Here is an 18,497-nt window from a genome sequence, read left to right as displayed (position 1 = left end):
TTGTGGCAGCCTCCATGCTTGCCAACGTGTACCCAGGATCGTCACCGGCTTCAGCAGGCGCCAGGATTCGCTCATCAGAAAGTTCGGTTATGCGCACGGACGACCTGCTTGGGCCAGCATCCGAGGGGTTGATCGGGTAGGGCATGGCGTAGGTCATCGGGTATGGCATCGGGTAGTACGAAGGGTATGGTGGGAGAGATTCGGAATGGTCACCTGTGTAGCTGCTCGCAGGGTGCATCGAGTACGACATCGGATATGGCATATGATATGTTGGAGCAAAAGGACCCGAGTGGTCACCCGAATGTGTGCTCGATGGTGGCATCGTGTAAGGCATCGTGTACCCCGTCGGGTTAGGCGTCGGATAGGCATCCAAATGGCTTCTCCGTGACCTATCGGGTCTGGTTACACCTTCCTCAGCGTGGGACTCGTAGGAGGATGCCCTATGGGGCTCTGGAGGTTTTAATCCTCGGATTCCCCCTAATGGTCTGCTCCTCCCCATCCATGTGGGTACATAAGCTGAACTGGGAGCTGAGGCACAGCTTGCCTTATCTTGCAGCTCCATGATCTGTCCTCCCATCACCTTCACAGTGCCAGTAAGGTCCTTCACTTTCCTAGCCAGGAACTTGCTCATCCTCTTCAACCATCTGATCCTCTTGTGAGCTTACCTCACTCCAACTGGTTGCTTTTGAGAGCAAACATACTCCTCAAAATCATAGTCCTCCGAGTTTTCTCCCTGTCCTTGCTCAGTCGGCTCTCTCTCTTCAGCTGCGGATTCTTCCTCAGGGTTGTACAGCTCTTCCAATGGTGGCACAAAGTCTATGTTCTCTCCTAGCCGGATTTTTGTGCACACAACGTTGGGCAGGATCGTCTGAGTAGCTCCGACTGCTGGATGAACGAACCTGAAGAGAGACATATCATTTGGCTTCTCATAAGCCAAGAATCTCGCCAATGTGAGGTAGTCGATGTCTAGCCATCTCGGCTCATGTACTACCCCCTTTAGGGGCACATCGCAAGCGACCAAAATTGGTGTGACTAAACCCCCTATGGATATCTCTCCAGCTCCCTCTCGCCTCTCGGTTTTCATTGCCCAGGATTTTAGATACAGGAACTGATCGACCAACACAAAAATCATGCTAGTGTCCGCAACATCCCCTACTAGCAGTCTACCATCCCTAGCATTATCCAATATTCCACACAAGGCTACGTCTAGCAGTTGGAGCTCATGATCATTCACATTTCTAGTCTCTTTCCTAGCGAATAAGGTGCAAGCTAGAGATTTGTGAAAGTACCTCAAAACATGGCTCCTTATTTGAGCGGATTTTGAGCTTGTAGACTTGTAGGGAAGCTTATGGCCTATTGTCAGCCATAGGGATTTCATTTCTTCCTTGTTTACTTCAATGTTTTCTCCACTCCCAGCCTTGAATCCATACAACTCCTCCATCTCCTTGTAGGTGAGTCGGTATTCCTTGTTGCGCACGGAGAAGGTGATGAACCCGATCCCCCCATCGAGTAGTAGGGTCGGGTGGTCTTTAAAGTAGTGTAACCGCAGCGTGGAAAGGAAGTGAACCGTCTCCTCCTCATAAGCTTTGAGGTTGGTTCGCATCATCTGGCCCAGGTGGTACATGTCGAAAGAAACTCAAAGTCTCTTGCGATTCCTCACTGCTTCATCGTTTCGCGGTGGGGGTAGCGGGTACCAACGAAGCTCATCTTGCGGAGGACCTTGAATAGCTTGTCCGGAGTCTCCACTTCTCTTTGTTTCAGCCTCCTTAATGCTAAACGTGTGTGTTCCCTCTACTCCTCTTCATTATCACGGCTCTCATCCTCAGTACCTTGATCTTCTTCTTCCGCTGCTCTCTCAGCTACCTTCTCAGCCTTTTCAGAGGCTGATCTCTTCCCTCTCGCAACCGCAGCTCTGCTTCTTAACCTGGAGGTTTGGATCTCCTCCGGTTCTCCTCCATCTGTATCTGAATCGAGCTCTATTGGGTCGGTGACGATTCTCTCGAACGTAGACAGGTCCCTACGTCAAGGAGAACGGTGGATTGCAACCGCTACTGGGCTATGTGAGCGAACATGGGTATCTACCCGATCGGGTGCTCGAGCGTCTCCTCGGGTAGATGATCAGGTTGAGCATCGGGTGGGGGATTGGAAACGTCCACTCAGCGGTTGGGAATGCGAAATGTTTCCTCCTCCCTGAGAATCGCGAGCATCCACACCGTCACCTCCGGTTCTAGCAGCGGCGGAGGTTGATCTTGTCCCTTTCTTTTGGTAAGTTGTCATCTTGTGAGCCATTGGTGAATCCTTGAAAAGAAAAGAAACTAAACTCGAGATCAATAGGGTTAGTTCCCTAGAGATTAAAGACTCTTGATCCTTTGAGAGAGAAATAGAAAGTTGGAAGACAAAAAGTTTTTAGGGTTGAGAGACTTATAGATTTTCTGATGCTGATGGAGAGGGGTCATAGTCCCCTTAAATAAAAGAGGCAGCTTCTAGGGTTTCACCGAGAGTGGGTTAGGGTTTTGTGGAATTCGTACTCCACTCGCCACCCGAGTAGGGACATAATCAGGCGCGTCGGGTATGCATTCGGGTAGAGCCTCGGGTTCCCCAAAATTTCCTTTTTTTTTCTCTTTTTTTTTTATATATGTAAATATGTAAAAATAGAAAATAAGACAAAATAATTAAATAAAATTAAAAGAAAATAAAAGGATATCTTTGGGACTTCCTCCCAAGAGAGCTTGTTTTAAGACATTAAGCTTGACTCTTCATGCTCTTTAAGCATATGTTTTAGGAGGGAGAGGTTTTGGAATCCTCTCCACTGTAGCTGGCTGATTTAATGGATTTTCCAGTTCTTGTCCAGGTTCCACAGCAAATGAAGTATGGACTTCTTTGTGATGCTTGACTCTTCTTCGTTTTGTTTGGGTGGAAAAAGCTTGTACATCAATGGTTGGCTTCTCAATTCCCTTCTTGATACCAAATTCCATTTTGAAGTGTTCTCCATGCTCAATGCTGATCTTCCCTTTTTCACATCTATTACTGCTCCTACTGATGCCAAGAATGGCCTTCCTAAGATCAGTGGATCTTTTGGTTCCTTATCTATATCAAGGACCATGAAATCGGTAGGAACTTCCACTCTTCCAATCCTAAGAGGCAGGTTTTCCATAATACCAATGGGGTGTCTGACCGTTCTATCACCTAGAACCAAGTACAGGCTACTTGGTTTAAAACTGCTGAAACCCATCTTGTTGGCAACTGATAGTGGCATGATGCTGATTGAAGCTCCCAAATCGCATAAGCAGTTGTTGAAAATCCTAAGGCCTATTGAACATGGCAAGGTGAAAGAGCCGGGATCCTCCAATTTTTTCTCAATTCGCAGTTCAAGATCTAAACACACTCCACTCCTCAGAATTGCATTCCCAATCTCCTTGACAGCTTCATTTACCTCAATCTCCAGCTGAGCTGTCTCCTTGATTATTTCCTCTCAAAGTTCGTGTGGTGGCAAGAGCTTTGGAGGCGGGGCTTTTCGTTTGGACATACGCTCTACAAGCGCCTCTAACTGGATGTCAAGAGCAGCTTTGAACCTTTCCTCTAATTCCCCTTCCTCAGCTTGAGGCAGTTGAGGTTGATCTGTCATCTGAACGTCTACCCGATGGATCATCCGATCACAATCATCAGGTATGTCATCGTGTTCAGCCTCGGGTGGTGCATTGGTCTGCGATTCTCAAACCAGTGCTTGATCATCAGCTCGATCAGCCTCCTCGGGTGAAGGATCAGGTCCATACTCGGATATGTAGTACTGACACTCATTCATCCCATAGTGATCCATATCCTCCCCATCTTGAACATCGTTGTACTCAGTGAGGTAGTCCTCAAAATCATCATCTAGAAAGATGGCTTAGGCAGTGGCATAGTCTTTTGGGTTTTGAACAGTTTTACCTGGAAGGTGGTTGATTTTTTGAGGTGGTTGTGTGTTGTGTTGACCTTCAAGTTATCACAGCTTAGTGTTGAGAGAGTCATACTTGGCATTCAGGTCATTATACCTAGAAACGATCTTGTTGCTCATCTCCGCAAACCGTTTTGCATTGTCCATTGCAGCCGATGCTTGACTTTGTATCATCTGCTGAATTAGGCCACGTAGGTCAGCTTCTTGAGATTGGTTCTGCGGGCCTTGCTGTTGTAGGAATCCAGGTGGTGCAGTCGGTTGGTGGTAGTTGCCAGAATATTGTGGCTTGGGAGCATAGCCTTGATTGTATTGGACAAAAGGCTTTTGCTGGCCTTGGTTCCCTTGGACTGCGGATGGGTAGACTTGGTCCTGAGGATTTGCAATATTGGGGTTATGGTATGACAGATACGGGTTTGGTTTGTAGTTGTTGTACCCTTTATTGTAACCACCTTGGTTGTTGATGTAGTTCACATCCTCTAATTGAGCACTCTCCCCATCTTGTTACTGAAACGGGTCTTCCTCTGAGATTGCATGGACATGCTGCTGGTGGTTGAGGAGCTTATCCAATTTTTCATTGAGGGCTTTCATGTCACTCTTTTACTTGGCGTCATCCTCTCCAGTAGAGCGTATAGTGCGATCATAATCCTCATTGTAATGCCCATCAGATTGAGCAAAGTTCTCTACTAGATCCCAACCTTCATCGACATCCTTGTTGAGGAAATTCCCATTACTAGCTGTGTCCAGCAACATCCGTATCTTAGGGACTACACCTCGGTACAGTGTACTTAGCAATGAAGCATTGTTGAAACCATGATGAGGGCATCTACTTGTGTATCCCTTGAAACGTTCCCAAGCTTCACTGAACGTCTTATTGCTTTTCTGAACAAAGCTGGAAATGTCATTTCGCAGCTTTGCGGTTCTGGAATTGGAGAAGAATTTGGCTAGAAACGCATTTTTGCATGCTTCCCAAGTGGTGATGGACTCCTTGGGAAGTGATTTCTCCCAGATGAGTGATTTATCTCCCAAAGAGAATGGGAAAAGCCGGAGTTTGAATCCATCTTCACTGACTCCATTTATCTTGGTTAGGCTATAGAGCCTATCAAACTCATCTTGATGATCCAGTGGGTCCTCCATTGGCAGTTCGTGAAACTTGTTGCTCGTAATCATCTGGATGAGACTACACTTGATCTCAAAGTTGTTGTTTTAAACAGCAGGTGGCACAATGCCATGTCTTTGAGTGTGAGTAGATGGAGCATCTCCTGCTCCTATGTTGGTCCTCTCTTGAGGAGCTTGTGGACCATTCTGATTATTCATGACCTCCTCAATTGTAGTTTGTTATGGTTGCTGGACTTGTTGTGGATGAAAGTGTTGGCTACCTTTGGATCGTGTTTGCATGCACAATCAGTTGACCGAGTGAGTACACGAGGGTCTACTCGATCCAGGTGATCGAGTGACGAGTCGGGTGGGTTCTCGGGTTGTACCTGAAATGCAAAACAAAGAAACATGAAAGTAAACAAGTCAGTAACGAACCTAAGTATATAATAGAACTTGATCTAGCAAGTGCTGAAATCTTAAACGTAGCAAATTAAATTCAACCAAATGGCAATGGTGCCAAATTGATAATAGGATTTTCACCCAGGGTATCAATTCCCTATGCAGTTGTAGTACAAAGGGTTATCAATCCAAATGTTGTTATGCTAGCAGATAAGATATCATCAGAACAAACAAGTCAAGCCAAGCAATAGTTGGGGTTTGATCTAACAATCCTAAAATAATTAAAAGAAAATAAATAAACAAGAACCACACGACCTACGTACTCGATGCGAGCATTCGAGTACAGGATCGGGTGGAGTGATCGGGTAAGGAAGGAGAGTAAGAACAGCTCGAAGGTGTACACGAAGCTGGTGATCGAGTACCAGTTCGGGTATAGGGTCGAGTTATGAATAAAAACGTAAACAATCAAGATGCAAAAGCTCCTAAGGATGGGGTAATCAACTCCTAAGTGTTCCTGACCATTATGGATGTCCTACATGCCTCAAGCAAATATTCCCTAGACAATGAATCTCTAAAACCTTGTTAAAACAATCTCGTGATAGAAAAAATCAACCTTGATCACTCCCCTACCGAACTCTCGTTGGAGAAACATGACCAAGCAGACAATACAAACCGATTCATTATTGTCAATAAACTTCTTACACATCTAATCTCTTAGGCTAAGTGAGTAAATTTCTAGCATTGATTGATTCAAGCATTTCAACAACATCTCTCGATGGCAAAACACCCTACACTACAAGAAAACATGAAAATCACAACTACACTATTAGTCCCTATTTAGTCGTTAAATAGTGTTTTACAACTAAATAGCAACTAAAACCTGTTGTCGTAAATCGTAAGTCGGTAAAAAAATTTAGTTGTAAATTAGTCGCTAAACAAGTGTAGTTTCGAGGAATGGAGGCACAGATCTAGGGTAGGTTTCTTTGTTTGTTGATTTTTTCTTTTTTTTTGTTGGCCAAGTTTTGAATCATATCATAACTCAAACTGATACAAAAGCCTTTAAGGCCCAAACTAAATGACTAGTTTTAGGTTTTTTTTTTTTTTTTGTCAACAATTAGATTTAGATTTTAAAATGACTAATTTAATAAATTGTATAAGTAAATAGTTTTTGAAAATATTAAATTATATGTATACACTAAATAGTTTTAGATATAGATTTTATTTTATACACATAATGGTTATATTTTGGTTAAATGGTTTACAATTTAATTTCTATATACTATGCATTATAAAAGTTTAAATTTAAGTTATAGGGTTTAAAGTACATGGTTTGGGGTATAGGTTTATGATTTGGGGTTAAGCATTGAATTTATGATTTATGAATTAATTTCTAAGATTTAGTATTTATGATTTAGGTTTTGAAGTTTAGTTAAGGGTTTGGGGTTAAATTTTGAAAATTTTGATTTTCTTAATTAGCAACTGATATGTGACTTCTTAGCGACATTTACTATGAGTCCCATATTAGTCGCTAAATTGGTGACTATTTAGCGACTACATATTTTGGTATGCAATATAGTCATAAAATAGTCACTAAATTACGACTAAACTAGCGACTACGATATGTAGTCGTCAAAAAACGACTGATATACAACCAAATATATGTAGTCGTAAAATAGTTGCTAAATAGTTGCTACTTAGTCACCAAAAATGACGACTACATATATAGTTGTCAACTGTAGTCGTAAAATCCATGTTTTCTTGTAGTGCTAGATCTACTCTCAACCTCTCGGTCTGAAAATAACATTAAGAACACCAATCTAGAAAGGAATTTATATAACATAAACAATCAAGCTAAGACATCCTAACCGATCAAGAACACATATTTATCTATCCCATCCCTAGAAACTTTGTTTCACTACTCAGATCTCATTGCAGAAAACATAAAAACACATATAAACGAAAACTGCATTGTATTGAAATAGAAATAGAGTAGAAGAGTACATAATCGAAATCTAGAAGAATAGCAAAAAGAAAATGAAAATAAATCCTAACAAAGTGGAAAAAGAGTTTGGATCGCTCAGTTTCTCTCCCAGAAGCTCTCGCTCTCTGTTCTAAGGGTCTGCGGCGTGCTAGGGCGAGAGGAAGAAGAAGAGGGGTTTATATATGGAAACCCTTTAAACCTAGCTGCCCAGTCCTGCTCGAGGGTCTGCTCGAGGCGGTGCTCGAGGATGTGGTTAGATCACTCCTCGGATAGGTCTTCGGGTTGTTCGTCCTGCCCTTGATCCTCTTTGATCGGGTTGAGGTTCAGACTGTTCTTCCTGCTCCATAGCTCCTTCGGGTACATGCTCGGATTTGACCTTGTTTCTCCCCATTTTAGGCTCTAAAGCACCTGTTTTCATCCAAAATGTGCAAAATGCAAGAATGCAACACCCTAAATGGCCTAAATGTGGATTTCTACAGTTAATGACCTAAAAACGCTAAGGTTAGGGTATATATAATACAAAATATGGACAAAAAAGGATGCCTAAAATATGTAAATTAGAGAGTTATCAAGGACCAATGGGTATTGGCGAGCGATGGATACAAGAATTGAAGAAAAGGAGGATTCCTCAAATTCAAGTGTTTTGGGAAAGCAGAATCCGAAGGTTACAACCTGGGAGGACGAAGGGAAGTTCCGAGTAAAGTATCCCCAATTCTTTGCTGATAAAGAAGACGAAGCAGGACCATCACTATCGGGGTCCTATCGTCCAACACGCCCACTAGCTTCCCTCTAACGGTTACCTGCAGAACAAAATATTATCATAAATAATCTAAGATTACTTAGTGAGTCTCAGGGGTCCATGCAGAAGATTAGATTCCCATCCCAACTCCAAAATACAAGGAATCAATCAAACACAACACCTATCATCAGAGAAAGCATGCAGAAGGTAATAAGCCAAGCAAATAACCATACGCAACCAATCGATGCAACATGCAAACTTGAATAATGGATAAATTTTTAAACAAGTTTACTAGGGCTTGGATATGCTGCCTCTTGCTACACTACAGCTGTGTACACCCGCATTGCAACCACTAAGGCATGCAACCGGAACATCACTTAGGCTACACTGTCGTTTAGACAGCTTCGGACAAGGTAGCTAACCAAGTCTCTCCGAGCTCTTAGTGTCAACATGCAACACAAGACATAAGTCTGACTGCATGTCGAGACAGAATTACTGCAAAGGTCACCCATATCCCTGTCTTAGTGTGCTTATGGCTAGTTGGACCTCTTGTCACGAATGCCACACACTAAGACCTTCCAATCCATTGATACTTAAGTTTTAAGGTTTTAGAGAACACATAAAACATCAAGTACCAAAACTTAACCTCACATGCAATATATCAAAATGTATAGATCGACGATCATGCACATGATCTAACATGGAGCAAATCTCATCACTTCGCAACCAACTTTAGATGCATAAGATCAAGAAAATGTAACAAGAAATTCAAGAAAATGCAATCTAAATACACATGCAAACTGAAACTAGAGCGAATCGTTGACATCGAACTAGATCAGATTAATGCTCCCTGAACTCACAAAAATTAAAGAACTCAAGCCAAAACCGTTTAAATCCTTGCTAGCTTCGACGCAACTTCACAAATGCAGTAACTAATCGGCAAAGCTTTTTGAACTTAGCGGATTTCTTCACAGCTTCTCTCTTTCTCTCTTACCAGCCTTTGGGCAAGTTCTCTCTTTTTTCTCTCTTCTCCAAAATGAGAAGAAGTGTTGTATTTATAGAGGCTTGGGTGGATTCTTCATGGCACACGCAGAGGGGTGAGGTGTCACAATGACATTCACTCAGGCAAACACTTGGCATTTTCGTGGTGACACCTCTGGGGTGAGGTGTCGCCCTCCTGCTTCCCAAAATCACAAGTGGCGCCAAGAAAAAAGAATATTCCTCTCCACTTTCCCTTCTCTTGGAATAAAATAAGAGGGGGGTATTCAAATGAGAATTTAGGAGGATTTTGGCTTTTTATTAAAATCATCTGTTATTCAACTTATGATTTTAAAATCACTTCCCAAATCTAATGTTATTCAATTTAGAATTTCTATAAAATCATTCAAAATCACTCACAGTACCATGTTATTCAATTAATAATCTGTCAAAATCATATAAAATCTACTGTTATTCAAAGTATAAGTTTTTTTTAATAGAAAATCAAAACACAGATTTTAGGAGACTTTGGATACATTTTTACATGAGAAATCCAACAGAAAAAATCACACCTTGGGAGATGTTATTTTGAAAGATTTGTTTTTAAAAAAATTAATTCACAAAGAAAAAAGAAATAGTCCTCTGCAAATGACGTCTTCTGTAGTGAATGTGATGATACGTTTCTTTAAATACATCCCTGCAAGTGATCATCATTCTTGTGTGTCAATGGCGTAAGATGCAAGAACCGGACCATTAGTGATGACCCATCTAAGAGCGAAACTAGCAAAGAAACTGTCCAGAAATAACCAAAAGAGAACAATAACATGTCAAAACCAACCAATTATAAGCAAGAAAACACCCAGATCAGTGAGAAAGACAACAAGACGAACCTGCTTCTCTCCAGTAAGGAGAACAGGCTTCATAGAGTCATAGGGTCCAAAGTACAGACCACAATAGACAATGATACCAACACAACACAACAGATGTTAAATCCACGGTAAAGACCAGCAATACCATTAGACTTGAGTGTCTTTCTATAAACATAGACAAGACCATCAAATTGTCTACCACCATTGGCAAGACGGGTACATACGTAGTCAAGAGAATACACAAACAGAAGGATTTAACAGAGAAAGCGTTTGGGTATATGCATTCAAAAAGTAAGTGATCCCTTCTTTTAGTCGCATTAGAGCGTAGAAGACATGATTAATCCCTTCACAGTTCGATCGCATCGTCCAAAATGGAAATGTTAGCAGTGATGATATCAACAACCTTCGAGAGTTTCCCATTGATATAGTCATGACGAGAATGGAGAATGAAAATGAGAGGGTGATAATTGAAAACAATGACCTTGCAAAATTATTCACTTCATGACGAGAATGGTTTTGTTTGGAATCCAATTTTTTCATTTTGGTTCTAAAAATCTCTTAAAATCACCCAATATATTCTTTTAAAATCTCACCAAATCACAAACTATTTTTTCTTTCTTAAGATTGAAAAAACTAACAAATCCACCTAAGTATCCTAAAAACTCTCAAAATCCAAAATCCCATCAAATTATCCAAAATATCATTTGAATACCCCCCTCTAATTCTTAGTGGAATTTCTCCACTTAGTGTCATACATCTTCAGCAATTAAACTTTATAAATGTTTTAATATTAATGATATTCAAATTTTATGTAAATATTATAAAAAATTAAAAATTAATAGTATTTAAGGTATATAATTTTTCTAGATATCAACAGTATTTAAACTCTATATAAGTGTAAAATATTATAAATATTTTAAAACATTAGTTTTTAGTTAGTATATTTGGAAAAAAATTTAAGATAAATTTCTGTTTTTTTTTTCATTTTTGTTTGATTTTATTATCATATTTTAATTTTCAATAGGTTCACAAGGCTATAAATATTATAAATGTTCAAAGTTAATAAATTATTTGAGATATTCATGATTTTAAATTTTTTTATAGAGTTTTATTGATATTTAGGCATATAATTATTTTTAATAATCAGTAATAATTTAAAATTATAAAAAGTTAAAATAAAATTAATAATAAATGTTTATAAAACATGAAAAACAAATATATATATGTAGTATAAAATATTATAGAGTATATCCTGATTTTGTTTTATCAACAAGAGAAAATTAACCAAATTCTTTATAATCTGTAAATATGGTTTTTAAAACAATTATATCTATTATAGTTGGAGGATTTCAGTATGATTCTTCTTGTTTTTTTTTTGAGTTTAACACATTGTAAGTGTGACACCCCAATTTGCAGAGTAGTTTAAAATAATTGATTTGGCCACCTATGTCACCAAAGTGCACTTATCTTTTCGGTCAAAGGTCCTGAGATAACTCCACAGTTAAGCGTGTTTATGCTGGAGTAGTTTTAGTATGGGTGACCTTCCGGGAAGTGATAGTCAGAACTGTGCGAATGAGGATAAAACACAGGAAAAGATCATGTGGTGATTTGTAGGGACGGTAACATGTCTTTAAAGCCTCTTGGACGTACCAAACAGACCGTCGGATATGGATAGGCTCACGGGCCTAGTGAGAGGACGTGAAGTCCATTAATGAAGGTGGCCCCATGAACTGAGAATGGACATGAGGTCCAGTGAGAGGTGGTTGTCGAGGCGTTAAAGTAAGTTTATTCAACCATGTCAGAAGTTTGGCAAATATACATCAATGTCCTAAAAAAAAAAATATTCAAATGGGAAATAGGGTATCCCATCTATATCTCTTACCTAATAACTTCTAATAAAAAATATCAAACATGTAATTATTTTAAAGAAAACGGTTATGGGACAAAAAAAATTGTCACAGATTAGAGACGAGATTCCCGTTCCAAGATAGATACGTCTAGATTATATACATAAAATAACCCAAACTAAACCGAATCCACCTTCAATTAAACACCCCTAATCAAATTGTAAGAAATGTTTTGATTAGTTTAGAAAAATAGATATGTAACATCACTTGACATAATGAAAAACCCTTTGTTAAAATAGGGATGCATGCCATGTGTCAATCTTTTATTTTTTCTTGTTAAAAATAAACATTGTAATTAAATTTATCTCTTAAATAAATTTTAATACATATAATCTTAAATCTCATGAAAATCTAGTGAAAATAGATGATGTATTTGTTTGTGAGAGAAAAATACACTTTTTAATATAAAAATATAAAAGTATAACAAAACTTAACAAAATGAATAATGGTGTTTTTAGAGCTAAGAGAAAAAGACACATCTAACAAAAATATAAGTATCACAAGTCATTAAAAAACCTTTGATTAATATTTAATAAGATTACTCACTTATATAAATAGCATTAGTGAGTCCATGAAGAGAGCACCAATATAAAGAGAGTACCTCCCTCGCATCTTATACCGGCCGAAAACCCCTCAAACAAACATCTTCACTCATTGTTGAGAGAAGAAAAGAAGTTAACATGGTAGAATTTTATGAGTTATTATTGGCTGTGGTAGTTTCACTCATTGTGGTGACGTTATTTCATTGGATCTATCAGTGGAGAAATCCGAAAATCAATGGAAAACTACCACCAGGATCCATGGGTTTTCCGATCATTGGAGACACTTTTGAGTTCATGAAGCCTCATGACGTTCTTCAATTTCCGACATTCATCAAAGAGAGAGTTCTCAGGTTCTTTGCAAATTCTCTAGCATTCATCATTTGTATGTAAACTTAGAAATATATAACTTAATTACTCCACCTAATTTACGTTAACTTTTCCTTGACATACTTTTTCGAAAAGATACGGACCAGTTTTTCGGACAAGCTTATTTGGAAGCAAAGCTATAATCTCGTTGGATTTTGAACTGAACCTGGAAATAGCAAAGGCAAATCATGTTCCAGGTATCACGAAGAGCATAGCACGACTATTTGGGAAAAACAACTTGTTTATCCAGAGCAAGCAGTCCCATAAACATGTCCGGAACTTGACATTTCAATTGTTGGGTCCAAAATATTTGAAGCTGAAGATGGTAGAAGACGTCGATGTTTTGGCTCGCACATACATGGAGGAAGGAGCCAGGAACGGCTGTCTTGACGTCAAGGAAACAGCAAGCAAGGTGACAAAAAAAGTCTATCCTTTTCTTAATGTCTGTAACTCGTGGCATGATTCTGTTTTACCGGATTACTTAATGGATCATCTCATCAAACACATATCATCGAATTTTACAGATCTTAATTGAATGTCTTGCAAAGAAAGTTATGGGTGAAATGGAACCAGAGGCAGCAAAAGAACTTGCACTATGTTGGAGATATTTTCCAAGGGATTGGTTTCAATTCTCTTGGAACATTCCTGGGACTGGTGTCTATCGAATGATGAAGGTATGTGTTTTTCCAAGGGATTGGTTTCAATTATCTTGGAACGTTCCTATGATTGTGAATATAATTTGAGGGAAGGTAATCGTTCCTATGATGTGTTTCTTCACAGGCAAGAAAGCGGATGATGAAATTAATAAAAGAAACAGTATTAAAGAAGAGAGCATCAGGAGAGGAGTTTGGAGAGTTTTTCAAGATTATCTTCGGAGAAATGGAAGGCGGAGCCGAAAAAATGAGCGTCGAGAATGCGATTGAATACATATATACTTTCTTTTTGATTGCTAATGAGACAACACCAGGGATCCTTGCGGCTACAGTTAAATTCATAAGCGATCACCCTAATGTCATGCAAGAGTTGCAAAGAGAGCATGATAGAGTTGTCCAAGGTAAGCCCGAGAAGGAGGCTGGCTTAACATGGGAAGACTACAAATCAATGACGTTCACCCAAATGGTGAGTGTGTATCATAGTAATATATATAAATCCACTCATTGTTAATTAGTTGTAAGTTGTATGTCTATTAACCTTGATATATATATGTGAGACAAATGTTGTGTTTTTAACTTTTATTTCAGGTGATATATGAGTCGCTTAGGATCACAAGCACAGCGCCTACAGTACTTAGAATAACTGATCATGATTTCCAAGTTGGTGATTATACAATTCCAGCTGGTTGGATCTTCATGGGCTATGCTAATGTCCATTTTAATCCGGAGAAGTATGATGACCCTCTAGCATTTGATCCATGGCGCTGGAAGGTGATTTTATTTAACTTATATTATACCACTAGTCAAATTTATATAATTTTCAGCATATAATCATTGAATTTTCAGAGTGACGACTTGGGCTCAATCCTCTCCAAATCGTACATTCCCTTTGGCGCTGGTTCTAGACTATGTGTAGGAGCTGAGTTCGCTAAGCTTCAGATGGCCATTTTTATACATCATTTGTTTAGATACAGGTTCATTTTTATTACCTATTGTACAATGTATTAATTTATTTTTAACAGCTCGAAGCTTTTTTTGCTTAATTAAATTGTTTTCTATCTACCCATGGTTTAAAGGTGGTCAATGAAGAAAGAGACTACAGTGCTTCGAAGGTTTATGCTTATGTTTCCATGTGGATCTGATGTTCAATTCTCATATGACACCAAAGTGGATAATAATGTTGGTTATCAGAGCTAGTAGTTATATCTTAAAGTTGTTAATTCGAATCCCAGAGTAAAACAAATATCTTTTTTTCTGTCCGACTGTTATGGTTGCTACAAACGCGCAAGACCCATCTTTTAAGAGGCCAGTGGTCAATATGTATGTTTCCGTTGAATAAATAGTGTACGCCTAACACTTCGTATAACATGGGTGGTGTATAATATCTATATCTCAGAGTCAGACCATCATACTTCGTTCAAAAGCATACTACAGATCAGAAACATATATACGCCAGAAAACATTTAATACGTACATTTCATTTTGCTATATTACGGTTACATCTCAAAACATCATCGTCTTCCAGAAGCGTATAGTAAATCTAGATCCTAGATATCCACATCAAAACACTTCTTACAAGTCCCTATAGCAAAATAAGATGGGGAGAAATTTAGATGAATAGGAAGATCTTTGACAAATATATAGGAGACAGTGAATAATTAAATTACTAATATTAAGTAATTTTAAACTGAAATCCAATAAAGCAAAGGGTTATAGACTTATAGTAAAGAGTTTCCAGCTCTACATATACCTTTTCCTCTTTTTTCTTTCTTTTTTTCTTCCTTACGTTCAAAGCGATAATTACCCTAATATCTAAGTATTTCACATGCGCTTAATCTATATTAGAAGAATCTGACAATATTGATAGAAGTATTCTAGTTGTCACGTTGGGCGATGAAAACGCTTAACGAGTTCTTAAACTAGGATTTAATAATATAAATCAAAAGAGAAGACTACAACTTGCAATTTTTTCACGTTCTTTCGACGAGAAAGCATATTATATTTGCTACTAAAACAGAGCATGATAATACATTGATTCTTGACAAAAAGATTAGTCTGCTTCATTTGTCTCTGCACTTTGAGCAACCATGGCAGCAATAATCACACTTGACCTTCAAACAAGCTTCATCTTCATCTTCTTATGTCTCTTCTCATTTCTCTGTTACTCTTTCTTCTTCATAAAACCAAAGAACTCACGAGATGGCCGTAGTCTTCCTCCGAGCCCTCCTTCTCTTCCGATCATCGGTCATCTTCACCTCATTCTTTTGTCTACTTTAACCCACAAGTCTTTTCAGAGACTCTCATCCAAGTATGGACCTCTTCTCCATCTCCACATCTTTCACGTCCCCATAGTCCTAGCCTCCTCGGCCTCAGTGGCCTACGATATCTTCAGGGACCAAGACGTGAATGTTTCCTTTCGGAGTTCCCCTCCGATTGAAGAGTCTCTCTTACTGGGATCCTATAGCTTCATCAGTGCTCCCTATGGAGATTACTGGAAATTCATGAGGAAGCTGATGGTCACAAAGATTCTTGGACCGCAGGCACTCGAACGTTCACGAAGGTTCCGTGAAGATGAGCTTGATCGCTTTTACAAAGTTCTGGTTGACAAGGCAGTGAAGAAGGAGACTGTTGAGATCGGTGAGGAAGCAGCGAAGTTCAATAACAACACCATCTGTAAGATGATCATGGGAAGGAGTTGTTCTGAGGAGAATGGTGAGGCGGAGAGAGTCAGAGGCTTGGTAACGGAGTCGATGGCCTTGACAAAGAAAATTTTCTTGGCCACCGTTTTTGAAAAACCGCTTAAGAAGCTTGGAATCTCACTGTTTAAAAAAGAGATTATGAGTGTTTCCAACAAGTTTGACGAGCTGCTGGAGAAGATTCTTGTGGAACACGAAGAGAAATTGGAGGAGCATCATCAAGGTACTGACATGATGGATGTGTTGTTGGAAGCTTATAGAGACAAAGACGCAGAGTATAAGATCACAAGAAACCATATTAAGTCCTTGTTTGTGGTAAATGTTCTTCTCTTTAGGTGGGTTTTGTAAGCCAAAATACCGTTGGTTTTACTGACTAACAAATGTTTGTTACTGTATATAGGATCTTTTCATTGCAGGTACTGACACCTCATCGACCACTATACAGTGGATCATGGCAGAGCTCATTAATCATCCCAAGATTCTTGAGAGACTAAGAGAAGAAATCGATTTTGTTGTAGGGAAAACAAGGTTGGTTCAAGAAACTGACCTACCAAACCTTCCTTACTTGCAAGCTATAATCAAAGAAGGGCTAAGATTGCATCCACCTGGGCCTCTCGTGCCAAGGACACTCCAAGAAAGGTGTGAAATTAAAGGGTTCCACATACCAGAGAAGACAATAGTTATTGTTAATTCCTATGCTATAATGAGAGATCCTGATTTTTGGGAAGATCCTGAGGAGTTTAAGCCAGAGAGATTTTTAGGTTTTTCAAGATCAGGGCAAGAGGACGAGAAGAGAGATAAGTTCCTAAAATACATTCCTTTTGCCAGTGGAAGGAGAGGTTGTCCTGGAACAAATCTAGCTTATGTCTCTGTAGGAACCGCGATTGGAGTGATGGTGCAACGCTTTGATTGGAAAATCGAAGGAGAGAAAGTCAACATGAATGAGGCTGCTGGAACGATGGTGTTGACCATGTCTCAACCTCTTAGGTGCACTCCTGTTCCTCGAACCCTAAACCAGTTACCTTCCTAGTTCTTTACTTTGAGATGCTTGCTTGTTTACTGTTTTTTTTTTTGTTTTCTTAACTAATCTCGTGATATATCAAACATGTGATATGATTATGTTTTAAATTCCTAATAACTCATGCCACAAGTGCTAAACGATCTTAAACCATGGATAAAAACAAGTCTTCCTAATCATTCATAGTCTTGTGTGTTGTAAAGAGAGCATGTTCATCGTAGGAATGTTAAACATGCAGAGTCATCCATCATTAATCTGAATGTATGGATGCCTCTGCATGTTACGGAGAAAGCTGCATCATAAAATAATTTGTCGTAGGAACTATTCATCATAATCGTGTAAATTGCAGGTACTTGAATACCACCATGATAACATAAAGATCAAATAACGATTATGATGATGTAATTGATGACAAAAAAAAAAGATACTGTAAAAAAACATAAAAGCTTTCACAAACATTTGCATTGAAAATATGAAACAGCATTTCTTATCAAACACAATTTAAGTTGTAAAACAAAAGTTCTATTGAAGCGGAGAAAGTATTGAAATCCTCTATATATCCAATGATAGTTTTTTTGTGCATTTTTGGCAAGCCCACACTTTTCAACTAAATTTTATTTTTCTTTTAGTTTTGCTATTTTTCTTGACATTTCGACAGTAACTGTTTGCTGTTCTTCTTAAAAATAAACAATTACATTAAAAATATTGATTTTACACATTTTTAAGATTTTAAAAATGTTTAAAGCCTTCACAGTCATTTTTTTTCTCTTCCTTGTTTTTCTATTTTTTTTAAAAGCTTCAAAACTCATGCTTTAAAACTAAACAATTTTAAAAACATTTTTTCTCTCCCTATTATATTTAAAATCTCTTCAAAATTATATATATATATTTTACATATTTTATTTTTATAAATTAATTACTCTTATTTTCTTATCTTTGTTTTACAATCTATTTCAATAATAGGAGAAACACGAGGGTTACATTGGATCGCTTGGGACAGGTTATGTGATGATAAACTGGATGGAGGTTTGGGTTTTCGGTGTTTGGATGACTTTAACACCGCATTGTTGGCTAAACAACTCTGGCGGTTGATTTCAGTTCCAGACTCGTCATTTGCGAAGGTTTTTAAAGGTCAATATTATAGGCACTCTGATCCTTTGAATCCGATTAAATCTTATTCCCTGTATTATGGATGGCGGAGTATGGTATCTGCTCACTCTCTGGTGAACAAAGGACTTATTAAACAGGTTCCATTTTAGTATAGTCTGACCCCTGGATTCATGCTCAATCCCCGAGACCAGCATTGCGTTCGGGATCGCC

The 18,497-nt window shown here is 38.6% G+C and overlaps 2 protein-coding genes and 1 non-coding gene across 3 annotated transcripts; all 3 read left to right on the top strand.

Moving 5' to 3' along the window:
- Positions 1 to 4,739: 4,739 nt before the first annotated feature.
- LOC147934036 (small nucleolar RNA R71) lies at positions 4,740 to 4,846 on the top strand. Its single transcript, XR_015573378.1, has one exon. It is a non-coding gene; the product is annotated as a small nucleolar RNA R71 (small nucleolar RNA).
- Positions 4,847 to 12,422: 7,576 nt separating this feature from the next.
- LOC104728059 (cytochrome P450 708A2-like) lies at positions 12,423 to 14,829 on the top strand. The gene is made up of 7 exons (XM_087475897.1): positions 12,423 to 12,794; positions 12,907 to 13,222; positions 13,335 to 13,484; positions 13,591 to 13,929; positions 14,052 to 14,234; positions 14,310 to 14,437; positions 14,540 to 14,829. The coding sequence occupies exons 1-7, from the start codon at positions 12,583 to 12,585 to the stop codon at positions 14,658 to 14,660; spliced, it is 1,449 nt and encodes a 482-aa protein (XP_087332023.1). The 5' UTR covers positions 12,423 to 12,582; the 3' UTR covers positions 14,661 to 14,829.
- A 674-nt stretch (positions 14,830 to 15,503) lies between these two features.
- LOC104728058 (cytochrome P450 705A5-like) lies at positions 15,504 to 17,327 on the top strand. Its single transcript, XM_087475587.1, has 2 exons — positions 15,504 to 16,474; positions 16,560 to 17,327. The coding sequence occupies exons 1-2, from the start codon at positions 15,551 to 15,553 to the stop codon at positions 17,187 to 17,189; spliced, it is 1,554 nt and encodes a 517-aa protein (XP_087331713.1). The 5' UTR covers positions 15,504 to 15,550; the 3' UTR covers positions 17,190 to 17,327.
- Positions 17,328 to 18,497: the final 1,170 nt, after the last annotated feature.

This window comes from Camelina sativa, chromosome 11 (assembly GCF_030686135.1).
Source record: "Camelina sativa cultivar CO46 ecotype springtype chromosome 11, ASM3068613v1".
NCBI classification, from domain to species: domain Eukaryota; kingdom Viridiplantae; phylum Streptophyta; class Magnoliopsida; order Brassicales; family Brassicaceae; genus Camelina; species Camelina sativa.
The sequence above is the reverse complement of the archived record's forward strand: the minus strand, read 5'-3'. Positions and strand labels throughout refer to the sequence as shown.